Below are 23803 nucleotides of genomic sequence, written 5' to 3' on the forward strand. Positions count from 1 at the left end.
ATGCCAAGAAGATGGCTCCAGTAATTAGTGGAGACCATCAAGGATTAGGCAAATCCAAAGACTCTAGTCACTATTTCTAAATTTGCAGGATTTATGCTGGGAGATTATCTTACTCAGTTCTTGCAGTTATGTAGAAGAATTCAGTTTTGAATTTTACATCATTCAGGCTGCAGAGCCAATAATTTGATGCTTCCAAGCTACTTCTGAAACCTAGTACTTTTTACCTACATTAATTGGCATAGTTCCACTGTAACTCACTTAAAAAGTAATTTACCCTAATTTCTACAGTTTCAAAAGTATGCAGTTAGTGTTTTAAATGTGAGGCTTAAGTATGGCTAGGGAATGCTGCCGTATTTGCATATTTTACCAATTATTGACGGCTTGGATGTTATGTAAAAAGAGTATTAAATCTCACCCCACATAAACATGAGAACATTTTATCATATTTTGCATCTTTACCAATATTTGTGAGTGACAGTCTATATACTGATTCCATGTATAATAACCTTATTTGAACCCACTATTTAGGACCATGAGAGGGGAGATTTTTTAAAAACACAGTTAATTCCAAAGATGTGAAAATTTAGGACAGAAATAAATATGTGAAAGTGGCTTCTCAAAATGTGGAATCAATAGTGCCAACTGCAGGATCACTGAACTTCTGTTTTTTTAATGCTTATTCAATTCACGCACAACTGTAGTCATTGTGTGTATTAGTCTGTTCTCATGCTGCCAATAAAAACATATCCGAGAGTGGATAATTTATAAATAAAAAGAGGTTTAATGGACTCACAGTTTCACATGGCTGGGGAGTCTCACAATCATGGCGGAAGGTGAAGGAGGAGCAAAGGCATGTCTTATGTGGTGGCAGGCAAGAGAGCTTGTTTCGGGGAACTCCCATTTACAAAACCATCAGATCTCTTAGGACTTGTTCACTACCACAGGAACAGTGTGGGGACAACCACGCCTATGATTCAATTATCTACACCTGGCTCCACCCTTGACACGTAGGGATTATTACAATTCAAGGTGAGATTTGGGTGGGGACACAGCCAAACCATATCATTGTGCCATGAATTTTATTTACATTAACTTACTCATTCTCACCACAATTGTGTGAGTTTGGACATTAGTGTCCTTCTTTACAAAATGATATGGTTTGGCTCTGTGTCCCCACCCAAATATTATCTCAAATGATAATCTGCACATCTCCACATGTCAAGGGAGGGACATAGTGGGAGTTGACTGGATCATGGGGACAGTTTCCCCCATGCTGTTCTCATGAGAGTCAGTGAGTTTCCATGAGATCTAATGGCTCAAAAGTGTTTGGTGGTTCCCCCTGGCCCTCTCTCCTGCAGCCTTATGAAGAAGGTACTTGCTTCTCCTTCACCTTCTGCCATGATTGTAAGTTTCCTGGAGCCTCCCCAGCCATATGGAACTGTAAGTCAGTTAAGCCTCTTTTCTTCATAAATTACCTAGTCTCAGGCAGTTCTTTATAGCAGTGTGAAAACAGACTAATATGCAAAACAAAGTTTAGAATGGTTGACTAACTTGCTCACAGAAGTAAGGAAAAAACTGGGCCTCATTGTTTTGACTTCTAAACAATGCACCTACCCTATTAACAAAGATGTTTCCTAACTCATGAAAAAAGAAAAAAAAAGAACTATCAATGTTATACCTAATATGTAAATAACATACCAGAGGATCTTGTATCTCATGAAAGGCTGTCAAATCATTAATGCAGCCCAAGATATAAGAATCAAATCACTCAATTTATCCCCCACATAATGAATTATTTATTCAAATTTTGAGTTGATTTCTCTTGTTTCTGTGATCCCCAAAGCCTAAATAAGGTCTCTGGGTAAACATCTAAGAACTGACTTCAGGTGGGCAGATGGCATCATCTCAAATCTTGACTTTTCTGAAAATTAGTTAATTGGCCTTGGAAAATTGACTTTGACTTTCTGAGCTCCAGATGCTGTTCTGCAGGACTTTTGTGAGATCTGAATGAGATAATCCATGTGAAAACACAGTTAGTACTTCATGACACAAAGATAGTGCTCATTAAATGTTAGCTGAAAAGAAGTTGATTAATGGGTACAAATATACAGTTTCATGAAAGAAATAGGACCTACTATTAGATCAGTAGGGTGACTATAGTTTACAATTATTGATTGTACATTTCCAAATAACTAGATGAGAAGACATTGAATAAGTCTAGCATAAAGAAAAGATAAATATTTAAGGTGATAGCCCAAGAACACTAATTTGATCTTTACAAATTATATGAATGTATTAAATCATCACACGTACCCTGAAACTATGTACATCTATTATACATCAATAAAAAAAGAAAAATGAGCTGAATGTGAATAAAAATTAGTGATTTCTTTTCAGATCAGATTTCCCAAACCTTCCAAAAAGTTAGTTCTTTATTTCTCTTTCACAATGTAATCCATACTTCCATGTTTGATCCATGAGTTGTATGGGTCAAATAGCTCAATGTGAGATATTCAATCTCCCATAGCCTGATAGACCACAAATGACTGTGTCTAAGATTATGTACTGATTTTTAAATGTTTTAGCATTTTCTTATTTCCTATCATTATGTTGTAACTAAATCATATATATATATATTTTTTTCCTTAGAGACCAGAACCTGGAAAATTTAATTGAAGTAAATTCTCATGTGTCTGAAAACAAGAATGGGAGGTAAAGCTTATTGTAATTCACTTTTTTTCTTATGAGTTCCATACGCATCTGCATATATTGTATAGCCTTAGAAGGTTATAGATATAAAATATAATATATATTCTATAATTTATAATTTGGGTAGTGTGTATGTATGTGCATGTGACTATATATATGTATATATATATATATATATATATATCATCCAAATACAAAAATTTACAAGGTGCTTAATAGCTAATAGGGAAAAATTAACATAATTCTTATTCTGTTAGAATTTCTGACTCAGGGCCTGCTGTTCTATTGCTTAGTGTAAATGGCATCATGGAAATTGAAAGCTCTTTGGGGCTGTGAAGATTTATTTTTACTTACTGTTGCTTGGTAAGCTCTCAGCAGTGCAGAAAGCACTCTGGGAATCTCTTCCTTGGATGCCTAGTTCTAAAAGAATGCATGAATTTATCACAGCCACAAAACAGGACCTAATTTTGAAATTTCTTTACACCATAAGGTATAATAGCTTTAAAACTGTGATACCTTATTGGCCACTACAAGAAAGGTTAGGACAGGAGCTATACTTCATTTTTGTCACAGACTGTATACTTTAGGAAAAATTAACTTTTCCATGTTTAGCAATTCTTACCCCTACATATGAGGGAATACTAAACAAAATAGGTTACTATTTTCACCTTCATAAGTTGCAGTTGCCTTTTCTATTAATTTTTCTATGAAAAGAAATGATATTGCTGATTTCATCTGCAGAGAATAGAAAAGCTAGGAAAAGAGTTGGCTCATTTTTCTTTTTCATATTGTCTAGAAAAGGTTCCTGAATCCAATAGGCAGATAGTTTCCATTCCTTTAATTCCCCAAATCATCTTCTTCCTTCTGTTTGTGACCTTGAGAAAGTCTTTGAGAGAATGAGGGAGGATACATTTTCAGTAGAATCTGCTTATCCTGGAAACACATGTACTATTTTGGGAATAGGACTGGGCTTGCATTTAACTAATCTCATTCAAGTATTATTTGGAAGTGATTGGGGTAAAAAAATTACAAGTAAATTATTATGTAAAATTCAGGAATTTCCCATTTGATTTGAGAAGCATTCCAGTTCCATTGGACTTGTTCATGAAATGGGATTAATGAGGAAATGGAATTTTATGGAAGTTCAAGAGCAGGAATGGTGGCATTGCCAGGCCTCAGAGAGATCTCACTTGGGAGATTGTCCATTCTTGACCTGAAGAAGTTTGGAACCCTTGGACATTAACTAGAGTTTTTTGTTACTAATGGAACTCAGCTAGTCACTGAGTATTGGCTTTTGTCCATCTTTTTCCTGCCCTTCCCTGTATCCATCGGCTTCCTTATGCTCTGCTCTTCTTCTGTTTGATAACCAAAATTTTTTTTGCCTCTCAGTTTTGGCTTCTTTGTAACTTCAGCTTACTCTACCTCTTCAGGTACTTTAATGAATCAAATTAAAAATCTAAATAAGAGTCCCGGGAAAATCTGCTAAACTGAGACGTGATTCATTTTATGAACGTATTCACTTTACATCGTAATTGGATGCCCAAGCAAATATATGTTTTCTAATTTGTTTCATTAAGAAGGTAGGAGCCAAGGGGAAAGTTCCACTTTGCCCTCTGAAGCTTTGCTGAAAAATCAACTTCCAAAAGGCAGAGTAATTAGAGAAAAGGCATACAAATTTATTTAACCTGTGATGGGAGCCTTCAGAATGAAGACCCAAAGATACAGGGGAAATTGTCCATTTAATATTTAGGTTCAATAAAGTACAGAGAGACATGTAGAAATATGATTGGACAAAAATAATATGACCTAATGGCAAGAGACTGAGTGGGGAAAGCCAGCAAGACCTGTGTCCCTAGATTCTTCTTAACCTCTTGAGCATGCATTCCTTCCTTCTGGGCATGGGGCAGAATCCTTCTGGATTGGGGATGTTATGAACTACAGTCAAGCAAGGGATGTCAGAGGTTTTCTTTATGGCCAGTTTTTACATAGAAAGAAAGGTGAAGGGACAGGTAGAGTAATAATTTTAGGTTTTATGGCTGGCTTTGGGGAAAAGGGGTTTTGGTTTGTATGACTTGCCTTGGGGAAGAGGGATTCTAGTTTCTTTGGCTATCCTTGGGGGAGAATGAGACTGAGACAGGAGGGCAGGAGAAGGTCAGAGAAAAACTTTTGCTTCTGAGGCTGATTCTGAGGCTTTCATTTTGGGGTACTTTTTCTGAGACTCAACAGGAATAAGTTTAAATATTTTTATTTCAATTCTAAATGATAGAGTCTTTCCCTAAACTAAATGGTTTGTGACTATGAGTGAAACTAATTTCATAGGGCCATTTCACAGATTTTAAGAACTGTAATACTTTTCAAATCATATAATTATAAGGTGGCCAGACAATTTTGTTTATCTATTCATCACCTGATGACATTTGGATTGTTTCACTATTGGGTTTTAATTCACTATTTTGATTAATGTTGGTATGAACATTCATATATGAGTTTTTGTGTGAAAATGTGTTTTTATTTCTCTTAGGCATATACCAGGAGTGAAATTGCTGGATTGTAGAGTAATTCTATGTTTAACCATTTGAGGAACTGCTAGACTGTTTTCAAAGCAGCTATATCATTTTATATTCCCACACACAGTGTATGAGGGTTTTAGGTAAATTTTCAAGGTGAATTTACACTGTAGGGAACATTTTCTCAAGTGTAAATCCATTTGGAATTCTATAAGATTCAATACAATGTTTGGGTTTGTATTTGTAGAGTCATTGCTTAATTAAGAAACAAAACTGTGACCGTTGATTGGAAATTACAATTCAGCAATTTGTTTCAATGGGGGATAACTTCCTAACAATTAAGCCATCAAGTGACATATGCTATGAGTCATGAGTTCTCCTTTACAAGGATTATTCAAGGCATTTGAGAGGAATAATTTGGCAGAGGTTCTTCTATTACACTGTTTCCCAAACTTTTGTGTACATCAGAATCACCTGCTATTCCAGGGACTACACTTTGAGAATCAATGCTCTTTTGAGCAAGAGGTTGGACTTCCCAACCTCTAAGGCAGTGATTCTCTACCTTGACTGTATAAGGAACTCACTGGAGAGCTTTAAATGTTCCTAGTGACCAAGCTGTACCCTAAACCAGTTAAATTAGAATATCTGGATAGGGAGCCCAGTAGCATTTTAAAAGGCACTACGGGCTGTTTTGTTGGTTGCCAAAGTGTTGTCTCTCCAACTCTATTCCTATGGTTCTAAATAACAAAAAATTAGTCTTACAACTTATTGTCATGAAGATACATTTTTTATTGTAAAATCTATCACTATCCCATGAAAAACAAAGACTTGGCAGACTATCACAGACCCTAGGAGACCAAAGAGACATGATGGATATGTAGATATGGTATCCTGGATTGGATTCTGAAACGGAAAAAGTCACCGATGTAAAAACCAGTGAGACATGAATCTGTAGTTTAGTTCATAGTATGGTACAAATATTAATTCTGTAGGTTTGACAACTCTGTTATAATTACATAAGATATTAACCTTAAGGGAATCTGGGTGAAGGTGTACAGGAACTCTCTGTGTTATCTTTGGAATTTTTCTGTACATTTAAAATTACTCCAAAATAATGGTTTATTTTTAAAAATTATCATCCTCAAAGTCTACATGAGGAGCAAAATCCATCAAAGAATTTGTTGTCCCATATTCCAAACCTAGCATTTGGTTTTTGTTCACAGTTATAAAAATTAAATCTTCCATGAAGGCATTGTCATTAATCACATTATAAACACAACTGGGAAAAGATACCAGTATTAGTCAGCTGGGCTGCCATAACAAAATACCACAGACTGGGTGGCTTAGACAATGGACATTTATTTTCTCACAGCTCTGGAGGCTGGAAGGCCAAAAGCAAGGTCCTATCAGGATTGGTTTTGATGAGGCCTCTCTTCCTGGCTTGCAGATGGCCACCTTCTCACTGTGTACTCACATGGCCTTTCCTCTGTACACAGAAGGAAAGATATCTCTGGTAGCTCTTTCTCTTCTTATGAGGATTCCAGTTCTGTGGTGTTAAGGCCCCACCCCCATAACCTCAGATGACCTTTATTATCTCCTTATTAACCCTGTCTCCAAATATAGTCACATTGAAGGTTAGGGCTTAAACATATAAATTTTGGGGGAATACATCTCAGTCCATAACAGTACTGTTGGCAAATCACTTATCTCTCCTGTTTGTGGATTTTGCAAACTGGTGATTTTTGATATTCTATTGCTGAGGACACTGCAAATGCATTTCAAACTCACTGATAATCTTTGTCCTTTGAAGCTGTGTGCTTCTTAAAGTTGGGTTTTGTATTGTATATTATATGATCTGAACATTTTCAAGTGATTCTTAGCTAGGTTTGTTATTCTTGGGATGACATATTCTAATAATCGTGTTAGAAAACCTAATAATATTAATTCCACCTTCTCATCACTTAATACAATTTTAGCTCACCTGGATGTTTTGTGAAACATCTGCCTTAAAACCAGATGGTTTTCTGTATGCCAGAGATAATATGTGAACAAATGCTTTCCTCTTCTTTAAGAGCTATATCAGCCTATTTGAGAATGATAAGGCTTGATTAAGACCTAAACCCTCATTTAGATTTTCATGTCTCTTCTATGTCAGAGTTTACTAACATGGAGGAGGAAAAGGAGCTTAAATTGTCTCTATTTTTGCATTAACAATCTCCTCTCTTCCATAGGAAAAAGCAAATATGCCTACATTTTGTTAAGCATCATGACATTTTTAGATGAGCAGAAATCTAGGTCAGAGTTCTTCTGCCATCTTCAAAATATTGCCTTCCATTAAAAACAAAATGAAGACTGGAATTTCTCAAAGCAACCTCTGGATCATTTTCATTCAATTGATAAATTCTTAGATATATTGTAAATGGGAAGCTTTCTGTAATGGCGTTGCTGGTGTGAAAATGTTACAGGAACCAATTTCAGATGATTTCTGTCCTTGATAAAAAGGGCAATGTTAGCTAACGTGGCACATACCTATAGATTATTCTCAAAGGTAAGGCAGAGGTTTCCGTAGAGGGAGTAAAATAGTACATGCATTCTATTTGTGTTCTCTGTGTAGAAGCTAGGCAAACACAAAGAGATTCACGTTGTAAAATAATATTAATTGAGAAGAACTTTAATAACACAAAAAACTTCTAGTGACCTTGATTTGAAGTGCCAAATACTTGTGTTTGCTTTCTCAGGCTAGATGCCCAAGTCAATGGGTTCACCAATGCTCTACACAACCAGTCCTCAAGAATTGCTTCCCATTCTTATGAAGCCAGGAGCAATCTCAGGTACTGCGGTCAACTGCAGAATAAATGACAGGACTATTCTCCCTTTGTTTTATAAAAATACCCCACATCCAACTTGACCCTTTCTTTGAAATGCAGAAATTTCTAATTTTATGTGGGGTTACCTGCATAAACAGCTTTACACAAAAGTATTCAGTTAGTGAATGTGTCATTGTGTGACATCTGGATAGGAAACTATCAAACGTGATTTTCCCTTAAAAAGTCTACAATTTAAAAAAAGCATGATTGTGACATTAGTATGACATTCTTTAGGTAGATCTAAAGGCTTCATTAAATCAGATATTGTCATGATAGCTAATTAAGGTCTACCTTTGGTTTGAGGTTTATGAAGAAAGTTATGGTTTGGAAACATGAATGAGACATCAGAGAAAGAGACACTATAACATATTATGCAAATATTCAAAGATAATCCTCATATTCTACCAAAGAATTACTGAGTGATCAAGTTTTGTAACAATACTTAGGAACTAAACCAAGACAGTGGAAGTTAGATGAAAAGATTTTTGCAGTGCTGTGTTAATACCACTCTAACATTCATGTTTCAAAATTATAGTTCAGAAGGAACATATATGCATTATATTTTGTGTTGAATTAGAAAATAGCCTTGTTTTTATTATCCTTGCAGATAAACTTTAATTGTGAAGTAAAATGATTTGTTTTGCAGCTCTAACGCTGAAGCCAAGCAGGCAGGACCACAGGATACTGTTGTGTACACAAGGACATATGTGGAGAATAGGTATTCAAAATTTATTTCAAATATATTGCTTCATTTTATAATTTTGAAAGGATCTATGGTTAATAAGAGATGCTATTGTTTTAGAGTGTGCTTCTTTCAAATAGAAGACTGTTTATAAGTACATTGAGTTCTACATATATAATTCTCTATAATGTTTCTGGTATTATGTACTTGGGCTATAAATAATTATAGTCATTAGATGAACCCAATAATATTTTAATATAACACATGTATACATAATAGGGTTGCCATTTGAAAGTTCTCACATAAATGTATATAACTATATGGTTAAAATAAGCTTTATAGAATGCACAACTATTCCTATACTAATTTGGAGTTCCACTTGAATTAAATGATTCTATCTACTGCTGTTTACTGCCAATCTAAAATAAGGGGTATAAATTTGAGTGCTGCATCTTGGCCCAAGTTATAGGATATTGATGTTTCAATTGAAATCTGCTGCTTGGAGTGATGGATATTGAGGAAAATGTAAACCAAGGTCAGGGCTCAATAATTCATTTGGTTTTCAAGGAATATAAAACAAGAATTGTCCCAATTGTGGAGTATAATAAAGGTGGGGCACACAAATGCTGGTATACATGACCCATATGTTAAGCTAAGCCCATTTCAAAGAGGTCTAAGAGAAGAGTATTCAGGGAGGCTTCTGTGTGGAAGGCAGTCGTGATGGGGATCCAGGAAATTCAATACATGTCAGGAGGTAAGCGATCCTCCAAAAAAGGTTTCTCAAACTCATGCATAATTTACCTTGTAAAATACAACATCAAGATTGATTTTTTTCCTTAATCCAATTCTCACTCTCTGTTGTGTTCAAGTCAGTGATTTCTGCTGTTTTTCAATTAAACTAAAAGTTAAAACACTTCAGAGTAAATTTTAAAATAGCAAGTAGTTATTAAATCTGAAATAAATTGATAAAAAGATGAGTAATATCAAATAGTATCATAGTAAAGGCAAGACATAAAATATTGGCGAACAATAACATAGGCTTTTTTTCTATATTTACATAATAATCTCTCACATTTTTATCCTTATGGGATGTCACATCAATACATTTTGAGTTTTAAGGAAATTTCTTATGGGAACTAATGCCAAACAACCACAATATTGCTTTTTGAATAATGAATGATTTATTTAAGAATTAGGAATATTCTGCTAAACATCGTACTCTAGATTTTTTAATTAATAGGATAGATGGATAAAATAATATTAACTTGATTCATGGAAGTACCAAGACTAAAGCATACTTATTTTATTATGATGACTATGGCTTATTTTTTTAAAAGTACATACTGCATACCCTGTACATATGTGTATCATGTTCACATATAGAACAGTAATTCTCAAAGCATAGTCTCTGGGCCAGCATCATCAGCATGACCTGGGAACTTTCTAGAAATAAAAATTCTTTGGCCTCACTCCTGCCTGCTAAATCAGAAACTCTGCAGCTCAGGCCCAGCAACCTGTTTTAACAAACTCTTCAGATGTTCCTGATGTGCATCCCAGTTTGAGCACCATCATTATAAAAAGATAATATTAATATTGTGGCATATCAGGCTAATAGTCTGTTGACCGGAAGCCTCTGGAAGGATTGGTTGCCTCCTGTACCTTAACCTAGCAAGGATGGTGATGTACCTCGGACATCCTTAAGTTCCCTAAAATCTACATTGACAGGTAGTGTGGTACAGTACGGAGTCCCTAGAGTCACATTTGAGGTTGAATCCTTCTTTGTCATTTCCTAACCATGTAGCCTTAGTGATGTTACTCTTCCAGTCTCAGTTTCCTCATCAATAAAATGGGAATCATGACGTGCATCCTGCATAAATATGTGCAAATTCTTATGTAGCATTGTGAGATTATATGTTTCATAAAGTAGATATTAGTTCTGACTGCAGTCTGCCTCCAGGAAATTTGGAGAGAGAGAGAGGTTTCTCATTTAAAAATCCCAAGTGAGAGCCATGTGGTTATCACTCATTGTATGAAATAAAGAAACATATTGCTTCTATTCTTAATATATGCCCAGATAGCATAAGTTCTTGGGAAGCAATTAGGGGAGCCAGCTGGTTAGGACATTACAGATTTTATTTGTCTCCAGAAAAGAGTGGTGTTTAAAAGCTGGGACAATCTACATAATAGAAAAGAGAAGACTTTTTAAAATCATACTTCTTTTGCTTTCATTCTAAATTATTCTTTCTTGGATATATTCAAGTAAAAATAAAAATTTGGGGTGCTTTTTCTAAAAGTTCAAGAATCTCAGTTTCTCCCTCTGAATGGTGTATGTGTCTGTGTGCTTGCCCTGTTTGTGCTTTGTGTATTTTCTTTATCTACGTTACATTCTGTGTAGCTTTCTTTAGTAAACAGATGAGGTGCAAGTATAAATTTCATGAAAGATGAGGACTTCTTTTTCCTGTTCACACTTGTTCCTGTATTCCTTACCCTACTCTCTATTTATTTTGGTATATATGTCAATTTGGGGGTGACTTGTGTATCAATATTTCTACAGATTAAAAAAATGTGTCAGTACATCATCCTGGCTTGTAACATACACAAAGACAAAATATTATGAGGCTTCATGAGGCAGTGTGAGTGTGTTTTCTTATCTACATAAGGAAAATCGCCTGATTCTCACATGGCCATATATGTTTGTTTCTAGTAAATCACCCAAGGATGGATATCAGGAGAATATCTCTGGAAAATACATACAAACTGTTTATTCAACTTCTGATAGGTGAGTATGTCTTTATTTCATACATAAAAAGTACACACATACACACACATATATATATACACACACATATATATATACACATGCATATATATATATATACACACACATATGTATATATATTTCTTGCTGTTCTTTGTGCTTAGAGATGATTCTGCTGATGTTTCTTGTCATGTATGTGCATGGGCAGAACAAAGTGCAACTCAATAACAACTTCTGCATCCAGGAATTTGTTTCTTGGCTTCCTAGCTGTTGCTGCTGTCTGATTTTGATGCATATTATCAAAAGACCTTTCTGTGCCTTACAGCTGCCTCCCAGGCTAGCCCCTCTGCTGCTGGTGATCCCCAAGAGGCCCCAGGACTGCCACATTATTAGCGTTTAGGCTTCACTGCATCAATAGACTCTGCCCTCAACCCCCCCTTCTTGTGCTTTTCTGCAACCTGCTTGGCTTACAAACAGCCGTGCAGATATGCTGGTGTGACCCACTGTGGGCCCAAGCTCAGTTCCCAGGAGTGGAGTTATGATGAGTATTGATTGAGTGCTGGTGAACTGGCCCTGTTTCAGGTTTTTGCCATTAGTGATCCTCTTTTACCATTTAATGTTCAGTGGGGCACCTAGGTGACACTTATGAGAGTATGGCCTGCAGATTTCCAGTGAAGTAAATGAAAATAAATAATTAGCATTTCAACCCAAGCCCTGGAAACAAGCCATCATGCAAATGTCTGATGTTCCACTGATGGTGTTTCTTTATAGCAGGGGCTGGAGATATGACTCAGTCAGGGTAGAGACATATTTTATTTTCATATGTAGTCTCAGCTTCTAACACAGTGCTTGGTACCTAATGTGTACTCAGTAAATTTTTTTTAAAAAAACATGAACCGATGTTCCATTTTCTAAGGGAAACATGGGTGAACCAGGTATCAAAATTATATCCCTTTCTTGTCACTTTTCCAATATTTTGCCCATAAGCAATGCTTTGCTGAGTGTCTTGCCTATAAGTCACAACTCTTTGAGTAGTAAAGTCATTGACACCGGCATTAGAACTACAGATATCATCTGGATAACCAATTGAAAAAAACAGGTCTGGGTTTTCATAATGCTTCAAAAAGATCTTTGACAACTGTATGATCTTAATAAAGATAGTACTAACATCAGTGTATTTCCTGAGCTTGTATTTCTGTTATTAACTTAAGGGAGGAAAACATTCTCCATTAAAGTATTGCTGTTAATAGAAAGACTTTAAACCCTATTCCTAAAATGGCTTTGAAATTTTTCTTAGTCATCAGTGCAGAAGTCAATTCTCCATGAGATAAGTCAGTTATACAACCTTTTGCTGTTGATAGTGTGTGAAATTGGTGACGTTCTTACAGTTCTTATTTAAGCACGTCAATCCTGTTTAAAGTGGTTTCCAATGTAACCAGATAAAGTCCAACATCTTTCGCACGTTCTCCACGGCCTTCAGAACCTGCTCCTGCAGAATATTCACTGATGCTGAATCCTTCCAAACACCCTCCCAGAGTAGCAAGTTTGTATGTTCTGTTCACTCTGCTTGGAATTCCTCTACCAACGCCTCATCCCCACCCCACCAAGCCCGCCTTGAGAGCTGTTTCCTCTTCAAACAATGCAGATAGCACTTTTTTCTGACAAGCCTTTCCTGACTTCACCCCAGTGGTTAGTGGTTCTCTTGGCTCTGTTCTCCTCACTCTGTCCACGTACCTGTATTCCACTGTGCATTTCAACCCAAGCCCTGGAAACAATCATGCATGTTACATCATGTATCTGGTTTCCCCAGTGGAAAGAGCATCTTGCCAGAGGAGACTGTCTCACCACTCTTTGTATTTGCAGCTCCTAGATCAGTGCCTGTGGAATGGATGAAGGACATAGAACACCTATTTTCTACTCTTGAAGTGCTTACAGTCTTAAATGGGAAATTTAAGTGTATGCGTACATGTGTGTGTTTTTGGATAATCCATAGGAAAATATTAGCCAGGTAGCTATAAGCAAGCAGGTACAGAACAAATAAAAGCAGAAAATATTTATTTATATACATGAGACTTAGAAAGACATTACTAGAATGATTAAAAGTATAAAGCTAGATAAAGTTTATCTACTAGAATGCCTTTCTTCTCCCACTAACTTTTCCCTTCCATTCTCTCTCCTCTCCGCTCCTACTTCTGGGCTTGATAATAGATTAGTGGTTCCTGGGTACGACTAACTCATTTCAACACAATGAGCGCAACAGAGCTTTGGACTCATTGTGTTGGTACCGGCTGCCTCCATTCACATCTTCACTCTTCCACTCACTGGTTTCATGATAGTGGCAAGTTACTTATCCTTCTGTGCCTGTTTCTTTTTTAATAAAATGATGATAATAATAATAGTGGCTTCTCAGAAATGTTGTGAAGAATAAGTGAGTATATAAGTGCAGAGAAAAGTGCACTTCACATATCATATAAAGGGCTATATAAATATAGCTTAATTTCACTACCCCATTACATATCCTACTCTGGAAATGTCAGGCCTGCGTGCTAATATCCTGAAACTAGTATACTCTGCAGGGTGCTATTTAAGACTGTCCTAAGACCTTAAAAAAGGACGATCCTTTCTTAAGGTTCTGGTGTGACTCAAGATATTTTGGATTCTGCTGATCACATCTACAGATCATTTATCATTGAACATTATTTTAAAAAATATTTAGTATTTGTTATTTAATAAATAACAAAACTCTATTTTCTTCCCCATCAAATTTGTGGTGGGTTTAGATCTTGCTGGAGGGTATAAATTTTGTCACAATAGGTGTCCTTATATCCTGAGTCTTACAGTGGCACCAAGAGGAGTGTTTTGGTGACTCTGGCCCCTACAGTCCCAGGCACTACAGACTCATCATTTTATGAGTTTATCTATGTGCTCTTGAATGGATTTCTATTTTGGGCCTGTTGAATATTCCGAGAGTTAAAAATGTATATTAATCTGCAGCATAATTTTTCCATGTAATCTGTAACATGATATATGTAAATTCATAATGAAAAGCCCTCAACTACTTCTGAGAAGTACTTGAGATGTTTCCTAATTCAATTAGGAAACTGAACATCTTTGTCCCACCCAGATGCACTCTTGATTTCTGAGGAATTAATAATTTGGGACTTTCTCTCATGTTAATTATTTGATATAATTTTGAGAAAACTAGAAGAGTCAATTCTATTACTAGAATAAGTAAACTCCAAACTTTCCTAGATTTTTGTGAACTTTTCTAAAGTATCATCAAAATTAACATACCGTAGCTGTGTGAGTTTATAGGGAATACATCTGTCTTTTGTATTATGGCAAATTAATTTTTAATTGCTTACATCTCTATAGGTCTGTCATTGAAAGAGATATGTGCACTTACTGCCGAAAACCCTTGGGTGTAGAAACTAAAATGATTTTAGATGAGTTACAAATTTGCTGCCATTCTACTTGCTTTAAGGTAAGGATGTGTTTATTTCACTCAACTAAATAAAAAAAATGCATAATAACTGGAATAAAAATAATAATTTAATGTAATACATGAGATGTAGCAAAAGCTTTCAGAAGCACTGTCAGCCACATTAATAGTACACTGCTTAAATATTTCTGAGTTCTGCAGCCTAAACCTCAAATGTTTGTAATTACTATCTTGGCTTTAGGCTTGCAGTTGATTACTGACAGATTTATTCACTCTTACCCTAGAGATTTAAATCTGTGGGAAAAAAAACCCCAATTTTTCTTTTTATAAAAGTTTTTGCAACAGTTTACTAAACTATGCATTACAGAAAATATGTGATGAAATCAAAACAAGAAAATAAATTGTTGAGAAGAAAGCTAGCAGTTTCTTACTTCATGAAATTAGGACCAATGGGTTTAACAATAGGTGAACGTCAGTCTGCTTTTGAGAGCATAATTAGTGGTAATTAATTGTGGCTCAATAAATACTAATAAAGCTTTTATTAGTAGACTAAAGCTTCATAGTTTGTGCTTTCATAGGCTGTTTCTTTGCATTCTTACCATAACATTGGGTGGATCAACATCATTGTTTTTGGTGTAACTGCATAAGCAGTAAACGGGAATCTAAAGACCTGAGTTCTAGTTTTGCCTCTGCCTGTAATTATGTCCGTGTGACTTTGGACAACCACCTGAATTACCTTGGCCTCAGTTTTCCTAACTGTAAAATGAGGTGTTGACTAGACCAGTGGATCTCAACCCTGGCTGCATATTATAATCATCTGGGGAGATGAGGAAAAAATAGAATGATCGGAACCAGCCCCAGTTAAATCATGAATCTTAGAGGTGATTATTGGGCATTGGTATTTTTAAAAAGCTCCTTGATTAATCAAATGTACAGTCAGTTGGAGAAACTATGGGCCAAATATATGGTTTCTTTCTAGTGCAACATTCTACGGTTGATACAAATGATCAAATCCAGTCAAAGAATGCAATACTTTGTCAATTGATTGCTTCTATTCCTATTACTTTCAAACAGTGACACATAGCAATCAGAAATATAGTAACTCATTTTGAGCAAAACGTTCCAATTTTAGAGCATAATGTACAGAATTCTATATAGAAATATAATCTCCAGGTTGTGTAATTAGTTATGAGAACAAAAAGATTTTATTTATGAAATATATTCAATTAAATAAAACTTAGTCTATAGCTTTTTATTTAAAATTGCTATGCAGAAAAATTTAAAACAAGAATATTCTCCTGATCATTGCTTTTGGTAAATAGAAACATTTTCATTTATTACATTTTAGATCATTTATTTCTATTTTCAATGTAATTTCAGTAAAATATTACCGAGAATAAAAACAAACATGTTCACACTCTTAGAAATATACTGATTATTCTATAGCCATAGCAATAGAGAGCCACATGAACTGGTTTAGACATATCCAATTAATCAATGACAGTTTACTTCAGTGAATTTGCTTCTGAAAGCCAACCAATCAGTGACAGCCTCATGCTTTAAGGTCAGCCAATCAGCAGTGGACAGGTCTGAAGCAGCGGTCAGCCCTTTCCTACTTATAACCAGCACAACTCAAAATAAACTTTTTCCCAAACCCAGTCAGATCAGCAGTTTATTTCTCTCCATGAGGTTGTGCCTAGACAGGATAACTAGTTCTCCCTTAAGTTAGCAAACAATAAATGCACCTTTGTGTTTTTTTTTGTTTGAGATATTGAGTGGTCATCTTGTCCTTGGCATAAACAATTTCTGGACATTCATATGTACTCCACTGTGAGTGAAGTAGAAAAACTTCAGTGATAGACATCCCTTAAAGGTGCCTCGATGGTAGAGAGATGATGTCTGTTCCTCTAATAATCTAGATTTCATTTACAATGGAAACTTTATATATGTTTTTTTTTTCCTTAGTGTGAAATATGCAAGCGGCCTTTGGAAAATCTACAAGCGGGTGATAGTATTTGGATTTATAGACAGACAATACACTGTGAACCTTGCTACTCTAAAATTATGGGTAAGTGTTACACTCTGTAAGCATTTAACACTTTTGTTAACCTTAATGAGCATTTGGTATCATTTAAAATGATGTATTTTAATAAAGTAAAACATTTTACTAATTATATTTAGTTAATAATTCAGCTGCAGATATTTATACTATGGTAGTATTTTGTTTAATGGTGTGAAATCAATCAACTTTTATATTGTCTTCTGGTATCAGATTAGATATAGATACAACTAAACCAAAAGGTCGTTTATTTTAGAAAATTTTCCTTTTTTTTTTCAAACAAAAAAAAATTGTCTACTCACATAATTGTTTAAATTGAAATCCATATTCGTAAATGACATTTTATGCTTGCACTTGAATATTGTATAATTTTTAACTAAATTTGGTTATTGCATTAAATGCTTTGAATATTACTTTTAAATGAAAATTTAGTTAATTCTATGTAATTCTAAAAAAATATAGCATTTAAGTTTTTTATCCATCTAAGATCAATGTTACTATAATGTGCACTCTTAATTAGCATATGTAATGTGAGAAAAGGATATTGAGGACCTGTGTTTTTAACTAACATTTTTTATAAACTACGTATGAAAGGTTTAAAAGCTAATTTAAGAGATGTGTACATTGTACGGTAAATTAACAAAATTAAGTCCTGTGAAACTTGACTGGTTTTTAAAAGCTACTATCCACATTTTCCTTTTAGATTCAATAGTAAGTAGATAAAATAACCAAAATAATATTGAGAAGATGGTCAACAGTACTATGTGAAAGGCACTTTTTCCTGCTGTCTTGTTGGTATAATGAATGAAAGAGGAACACTTGGGACCCCTACGTGGGATCCAAAGTATGGAATTTAATGACAAATGTGTGATATTAATGAGCTACTGGGAGACTACATCCAGAAAATGCTCTGAAAAAAATATCAGAAACCCACGTTCCATCAGGCTGCAGAATCAATTACAAGAACATACCTAATTATATTCATACTTTGCCTTCTATATTCTGCTTCCCCCAGAGCGTTCTCATATTCACTTTTCTTCCTGAGTTAGTGATCTTATGATGATCTAATGTTATATCATGGGTCTTGATGTGCATGGTGGTAGCTCTAAAATTTTTATTCTCCCAGAGTTCATGATGTGGCTTAGTGGGTGTGATTACTGAAAGACTCAGAAGTTTTTATGTCTTTCTCCCTGTATGTACTCCCTAGGCATTGCATGTTTTACAGTACATATAAGTTGTCAAGAGTTGACTCTCAGATATCTCATAAATATGCATACCAGGCATCTGGTACGTCATGTACACAGTATGACCAAAAGCCACAGCGATTATTTCAGAAGTGGAAGGAAAAGTGGAATCCTTAATCTACCACTACCCTTTGGGTGAATAATTGTCTGTAAATTTTAATGATGAGCTTGTTTTTTTACTGAATTTGCACATCTTTTTCTTTTAATTTTCAGCAAAGTGGATTCCATAACTCTGGCACAAGGAAATCAAGATGAAAAGCACTCATTAAGGAATTAAAAGTTACAAGTTTTATCTTAATAATATGTAATCTAGAAAAGCTTTCACATTGAAGATCAACTCATATAAAATTAACAATTCTGTTATTGCATAAGTAATCTAATTGTCTTCAATAAGGTCACACACATAAAAAGAGCCATCTGGTCTCTGGCTAGAGTTAGCAATAAAAAGTTCAAATGGTTCCAGATTGCAATGTCAAAGGAATGATGCATTACACTCCAGCCAGGTCCATCCCTGCTCCGTATGTTGGCTGTGAGTGGTGGTTTCCATTTAAACCAAGTTTCTCATTTCTTCACCTTTTTTCCTCTAAGAATTTGGATTCGTAGACATTGACATCCCAAAGAACTGTCAAGGAAGCAAGATATGCTTTCTTCATCTGCAAAAGAAATACTAACAGCAATTTTCTTATACAGTTTGGCAGAAAGATGTTAACGTAAGAAGTTTCTAGACCTCAAAAATCACTAAACTTTCCAGATCTCTGTGCTATTATTTGTAACGTAAGCGGCATTGGATAAAATGATTTCTAGGGTTCCTTTTGCTTCCCAAATTCCGTGATTCTAAAGCAGGTTTTAGTTTGCTCTTTGGAAACATATATGCGTACGTGTTTGTTAAGCCTATTGAACTAGGTAGGACATATAAACAATTTAATTTTAGTGTCATTGTTTAATCACAGACTTAGTGTTTGAAAACGGTGTTTTAAAAACAGAAACAGATTGATGGGTAACAGGTAAAATCATATGACATGTATAGCTTACGTGTTATTATTTGTTAAATTTTCTTTGTATGCATTTCAAAATCTGGGTATACTTATAATCTATTAGAAGTAATGGTTATGGACTAAAAAGATATGTTCTTTAGTATGTTATATATACTCATATTACATAGCACTATATTTACAAAAGGCTTATAAAAATAAAATGAACTATCAGTTACATAGAATCTTTATGTGAAGTGTTTGTAAATATAATTCACTAACATTAATTTTGTCAATTATAGTGATCACAATCTATTATATTCTCTGTTGCACTGTTTAACTTATTTTTAACTGCTCAAGCTATAGATTTTATTTTTAAGAAACTTTTCTGAAGAAATTGAACATGTAATAATCATGTGAGGAACTAGTATTATTAGCATTGGGAAATTGAACTTCTAAACCATTTAATTGCATATAGCAACTGTTTCTAGAAAAAAGATGTATGGAACATGGAAGTGGGGGCAGAATTCTAGAGAAGTTTTAAGGCAGTTGTGGAAAACTGCTATAAACTAGGGAGATTAAAAGATTATCATGTGTTTTCCAAATGTTAATGCATTCAAAGAATTATTCTCCTGTGTAATAATTTCATGCCTCTGTTCCTCTTAAAGCCTGGTTCACAAAGTGTTAAACACAAAATGCTTATCAAAATACAGCAATGTATAATTGTTGTCCAATGAAGAGGGAGCCAGGAAAAACAATTAATAATAATTTTATATTCATTAATTCATGCTTGATGAGAAGCAGTGGTAATTGAGCCACATGTTTTATTGTTCTTTTATTATACGCTATCAGAGTGATCAAAAGAAATAATTTTCTCAGAGTTGAAATTCACTGCAGAAAAGGATGGATGAAATAGTATCCGTCTCTTTCATATAAAGTATATTAACATCTGAATGCTTTTGTAGTAATTAAAATCATCTGAATATCATTTAAAAAGTATAAAAACCTAAAAGGAACACATTTCTCATTTTTCTATAGCTGTTTAATGGGCCCTCTCTCCTACAATAATGTATTAAATCAAACCAAAAGCTGTTGTAAAAATGGAATAGACATGAAATGGAGAGAGAATTAGGTATGTTTCTGATTCATCAAGATCATTATGTCTGGGTTTATTTTCACTATAGAAGTGACAGATTCCCAAAATAGCTTACAAGATCTCACATTTTTTGCAGGCTATTAATTATGTTATGACTGACACTGTTCCTGGGCACAATTGCCTAAATCCAGGGATACTAGGTCCTGAATTCTATCACCAATAAAAAGATGTCTCTAAAAGAGAATGAATAGCTTCATCTTGACAATATCCTTCTAAATAAAAGTCAAAGACACATAATAATCTCAGAAATAGTATAGTATAAAATGATATTCTCTTTTAATAAGGCCAATAAATAAGTATTTATTCAAGAAGTAATATGTATATCTTAATGGTTTGATTGCAATCACTCTACTTATTAGATATGAGTGATGAGATGGTCCAGCTATCACTATTGTGCATTCCCTGACTGGTTTACTATGATAGAAAATTGTGAGTGTTTGGAACATTCAGCTTGATAAAGAGCTCTACGAAAACAAGTAACTGTTGGGTCTGCATCATGGCAAACTAACAAGGATGTTGGTTTTTTTGTGTGTACTACTGAATTTGCTGGTTATTTTGATACAATGTAAATAAGTTGCTGTTAAAGTTCCACCTATTCCCTAGTGCTCAACAGTTCCCAGAGCCACCTATAAATATGTGTATAACGTGGGCAAGCCATACTCCCTTTTGGGCCCATTCCCTACTGTTTAAAATATGGGGTTTAGAATACTGACTCTTGAATGTTTCCACCAACTCAAACATCACAAGACTATGAATCTATTCCTGCTATTTATCCTGTTCTTAGATGATATCTTTTATTAGATGCGTAAGAGTTGTTGAATATTTTGTATGTACTTTAGAAATGCATGTTGACTTTATCACAACACAAGTTGAGGCACCATTTTGACCCTTATTTACTGGATCTTTGTCCTGCTTAGAAAGTATGCCTTCTGGCCGAGCACGGTGGCTCACACCTGTAATCCCAGCACTTTGGGAGGCCAAGGCGGGCGGATCACCTGAGGCCAGGAGTTCGAGACCAGCCTTATCAACATGGAGAAACTCCATCTCTACTAAAAAAATACAAAATTAGCCAGGCGTGGTGGCACATGCCTGTAATCCCAGCTACTTGGGAGGCTGATGCGGGAGAATCGCTTGAACCCGGGAGGCAGAGGTTGTGGTGAGCTGATATTGTGCCATTGCACTCCAGCCTGCGCAAAAAGAGCAAAACTCCGTCTAAAAAAGAAAAATGCCATCTGAGAGATATTACTGAAATACTCAAATGTATGAGGTAGGCAGTGATTTCAATGTTTTCACTGTATGAGAGGAAAGTGAACATCATCATTGCCTTATAAATGCCTTCTGGAAAGGATCTTTGTATTCTCTTTGATACATTCTTCTCATAAATACATTTAAATGCCCAGTTATTCTAGGTTCCTTAGAAAAAACGCATGGTTTATAATCTATCATTATTCATTCATTTATTCATTTGTTCTGTTATGCAATAACTTAAAAAAAGACCTACGTTCTAGGTCCCAGGTATAACCCAAACAGTCAAGGTTCCTGACCTCAGGAAACTTACATTCTAAAGCCAGCAGGAGGCAGAGGAGGAGTTTGAAAGTCAGAAAACAAATTAACACAATAATTCTGAAATTGATAAGACTTATGAACGAGTGAAACACAGTGACCAGGTGAAGGGGTAGTTTTAGAAATAAGGTGGTCAGGTGAGGAGGTAATATTTCAAATCAGATCTGGATGATGGGAAGGAGTCAGCCTGGGAAAAAGCCATCCAGGAGAAGATGTCTTAGAATTGGCCCAAATCAGGCCATTTGTCTGGGCTAAACTGAACCTTGCTTCTTTTAAATGTAATGAGATGGAAGTTCAAAGGTGCCAGGAGACAGAGACCAGTCTAAAGATTTGTAAGTTTCCTCTATTTGTAATATTTGTAAGTTTCCTCTATTACATGGTTACACGGGGAACCACGTAAGATAAAAATCAGATATTACTCAGACTGCTTTCAATTCTCTGCCATGGTGGGTTACCCACCTGCTGAGTCCTGGACTTCAGGCTGAAGTTGCTCACCTGGGCCCAGTCAGGCTCTGGTGACTATTTCAAAGGTGGGATGAGTAAGGTCTGAACCAACCTGCATCTTGAGGAGAAGTAATGGATCCTGTATGACATATCCTCTCCTCATCTGAGGCCCTAAGGATCATATCCCTTTCTGTTTTCCAAATAGAAACATTAAACAGTAAGGCAGCATCATTTCACATTTAGGAGAGACTTCTCATAGGAATTTTATAAGCGCGTTATTTTCCTTTGTTACAATATGAATAATGCATCTGGAAGAAAGAAACTTTTGATCTTGGTATAACTTTCTTAACAGCTTAAATGAAGTAATTTTACCTATTTTCCTAAGACAAAAGGAAAGATTGTAAGTTTTAGGGGTCCTTCAGCTCATAAAGGCAAACTGAATTGAAAGTCGCCCACAAGAAAGTGTTTAGGCCCTGAGTCCAGTGAAACTTCAGTGTGACTTAGGAAAGACTAAAGACATGGAAAGACTAAAGACATATAAAGACTGCCAGGAGGCTGGAATTAGGAGGCTGGAATGAGCATGAAGAGATGAGGCTGAAGAAGCAGGCAAGAGGCTGGTCATCATAAATTCATAATGCATCATTAAAGATATACATCATTAAGTGAATGTTGAAATTTGGTAGAATTCATTTGTGCCTTTTAGATTTGTATCATTAAAATATTGAGTATGATTGATTTCACAAACAGGTTTAAATTATATTAAGACAAATATAGTCAACTGATTTTTGACAAAGGTACAAAGGCAATTCAATGGAGAAAGAGTCTTTAAAAATGGCGTTGGTGCTGGAAAAATTGGATACTCAAATGCAAAAACAATGTAAACAAACAAAACCTACACACAGACCTTACACCTTTCACAAAGATTGACTCAAAATGGATCACAGACTTAAATGTAAAATGCAAAATTATAAAACTTCTAGAATAACACAGGAGAAAAGCAACATGAATTTTTAGATACATCACCAAAAGTGTGCTCTATAAAAAATGGTTGTGTATAAGTTGAACTTTGTTAAAATTAAAAACTTCTGCTCTGTGAAAGACATTGTTAAGAGAATAAAATATAAGCCACCAACTGGAAGAAAATATTTGCAAACACGTATCTGATTAGAAACTTGTCCCTAGTATATAAAAATAATTCTTAAAACTCAACATAAGAAAACAAAAAACTTAGTTTAAAAAAAATGGGCAGAAGACCTGAACAGACACCTCACCAGAGAAGATATACAGATGTCAAATAAGCATATGAAAGATGCTCAGCAACATTTGTCACTAGGAAGATGCAAATTGAAACAACAAGGAGATACTACTATATGCCTATTAGAAAAGCTAAAATCTAAAAAC

At 35.1% G+C, this 23803-nt stretch overlaps 1 protein-coding gene across 3 annotated transcripts in view; it reads left to right on the top strand.

The window, feature by feature from the left end:
- The window catches only part of SCEL (sciellin), a 110413-nt gene extending 90929 nt beyond the window's left edge, over nt 1-19484 (top strand). For 2 of the 3 annotated variants that reach the window (XM_003257353.3, XM_003257354.3), the window contains 6 exons: nt 2650-2712; nt 8730-8801; nt 11470-11544; nt 14899-15007; nt 16931-17033; nt 18482-18732. In XM_003257353.3, the coding sequence (XP_003257401.1) occupies nt 2650-2712; nt 8730-8801; nt 11470-11544; nt 14899-15007; nt 16931-17033; nt 18482-18498 (439 nt within the window). In that variant the 3' untranslated portion in view covers nt 18499-18732. Of the gene's footprint in view, nt 1-2649; nt 2713-8729; nt 8802-11469; nt 11545-14898; nt 15008-16930; nt 17034-18481 lie in introns of all 3 variants that reach the window. The other variant, XM_003257355.2, reaches the window with a different exon arrangement.
- Nucleotides 19485-23803: the final 4319 nt, after the last annotated feature.

This window comes from Nomascus leucogenys, chromosome 5, assembly GCF_006542625.1.
Source record: "Nomascus leucogenys isolate Asia chromosome 5, Asia_NLE_v1, whole genome shotgun sequence".
NCBI classification, from domain to species: domain Eukaryota; kingdom Metazoa; phylum Chordata; class Mammalia; order Primates; family Hylobatidae; genus Nomascus; species Nomascus leucogenys.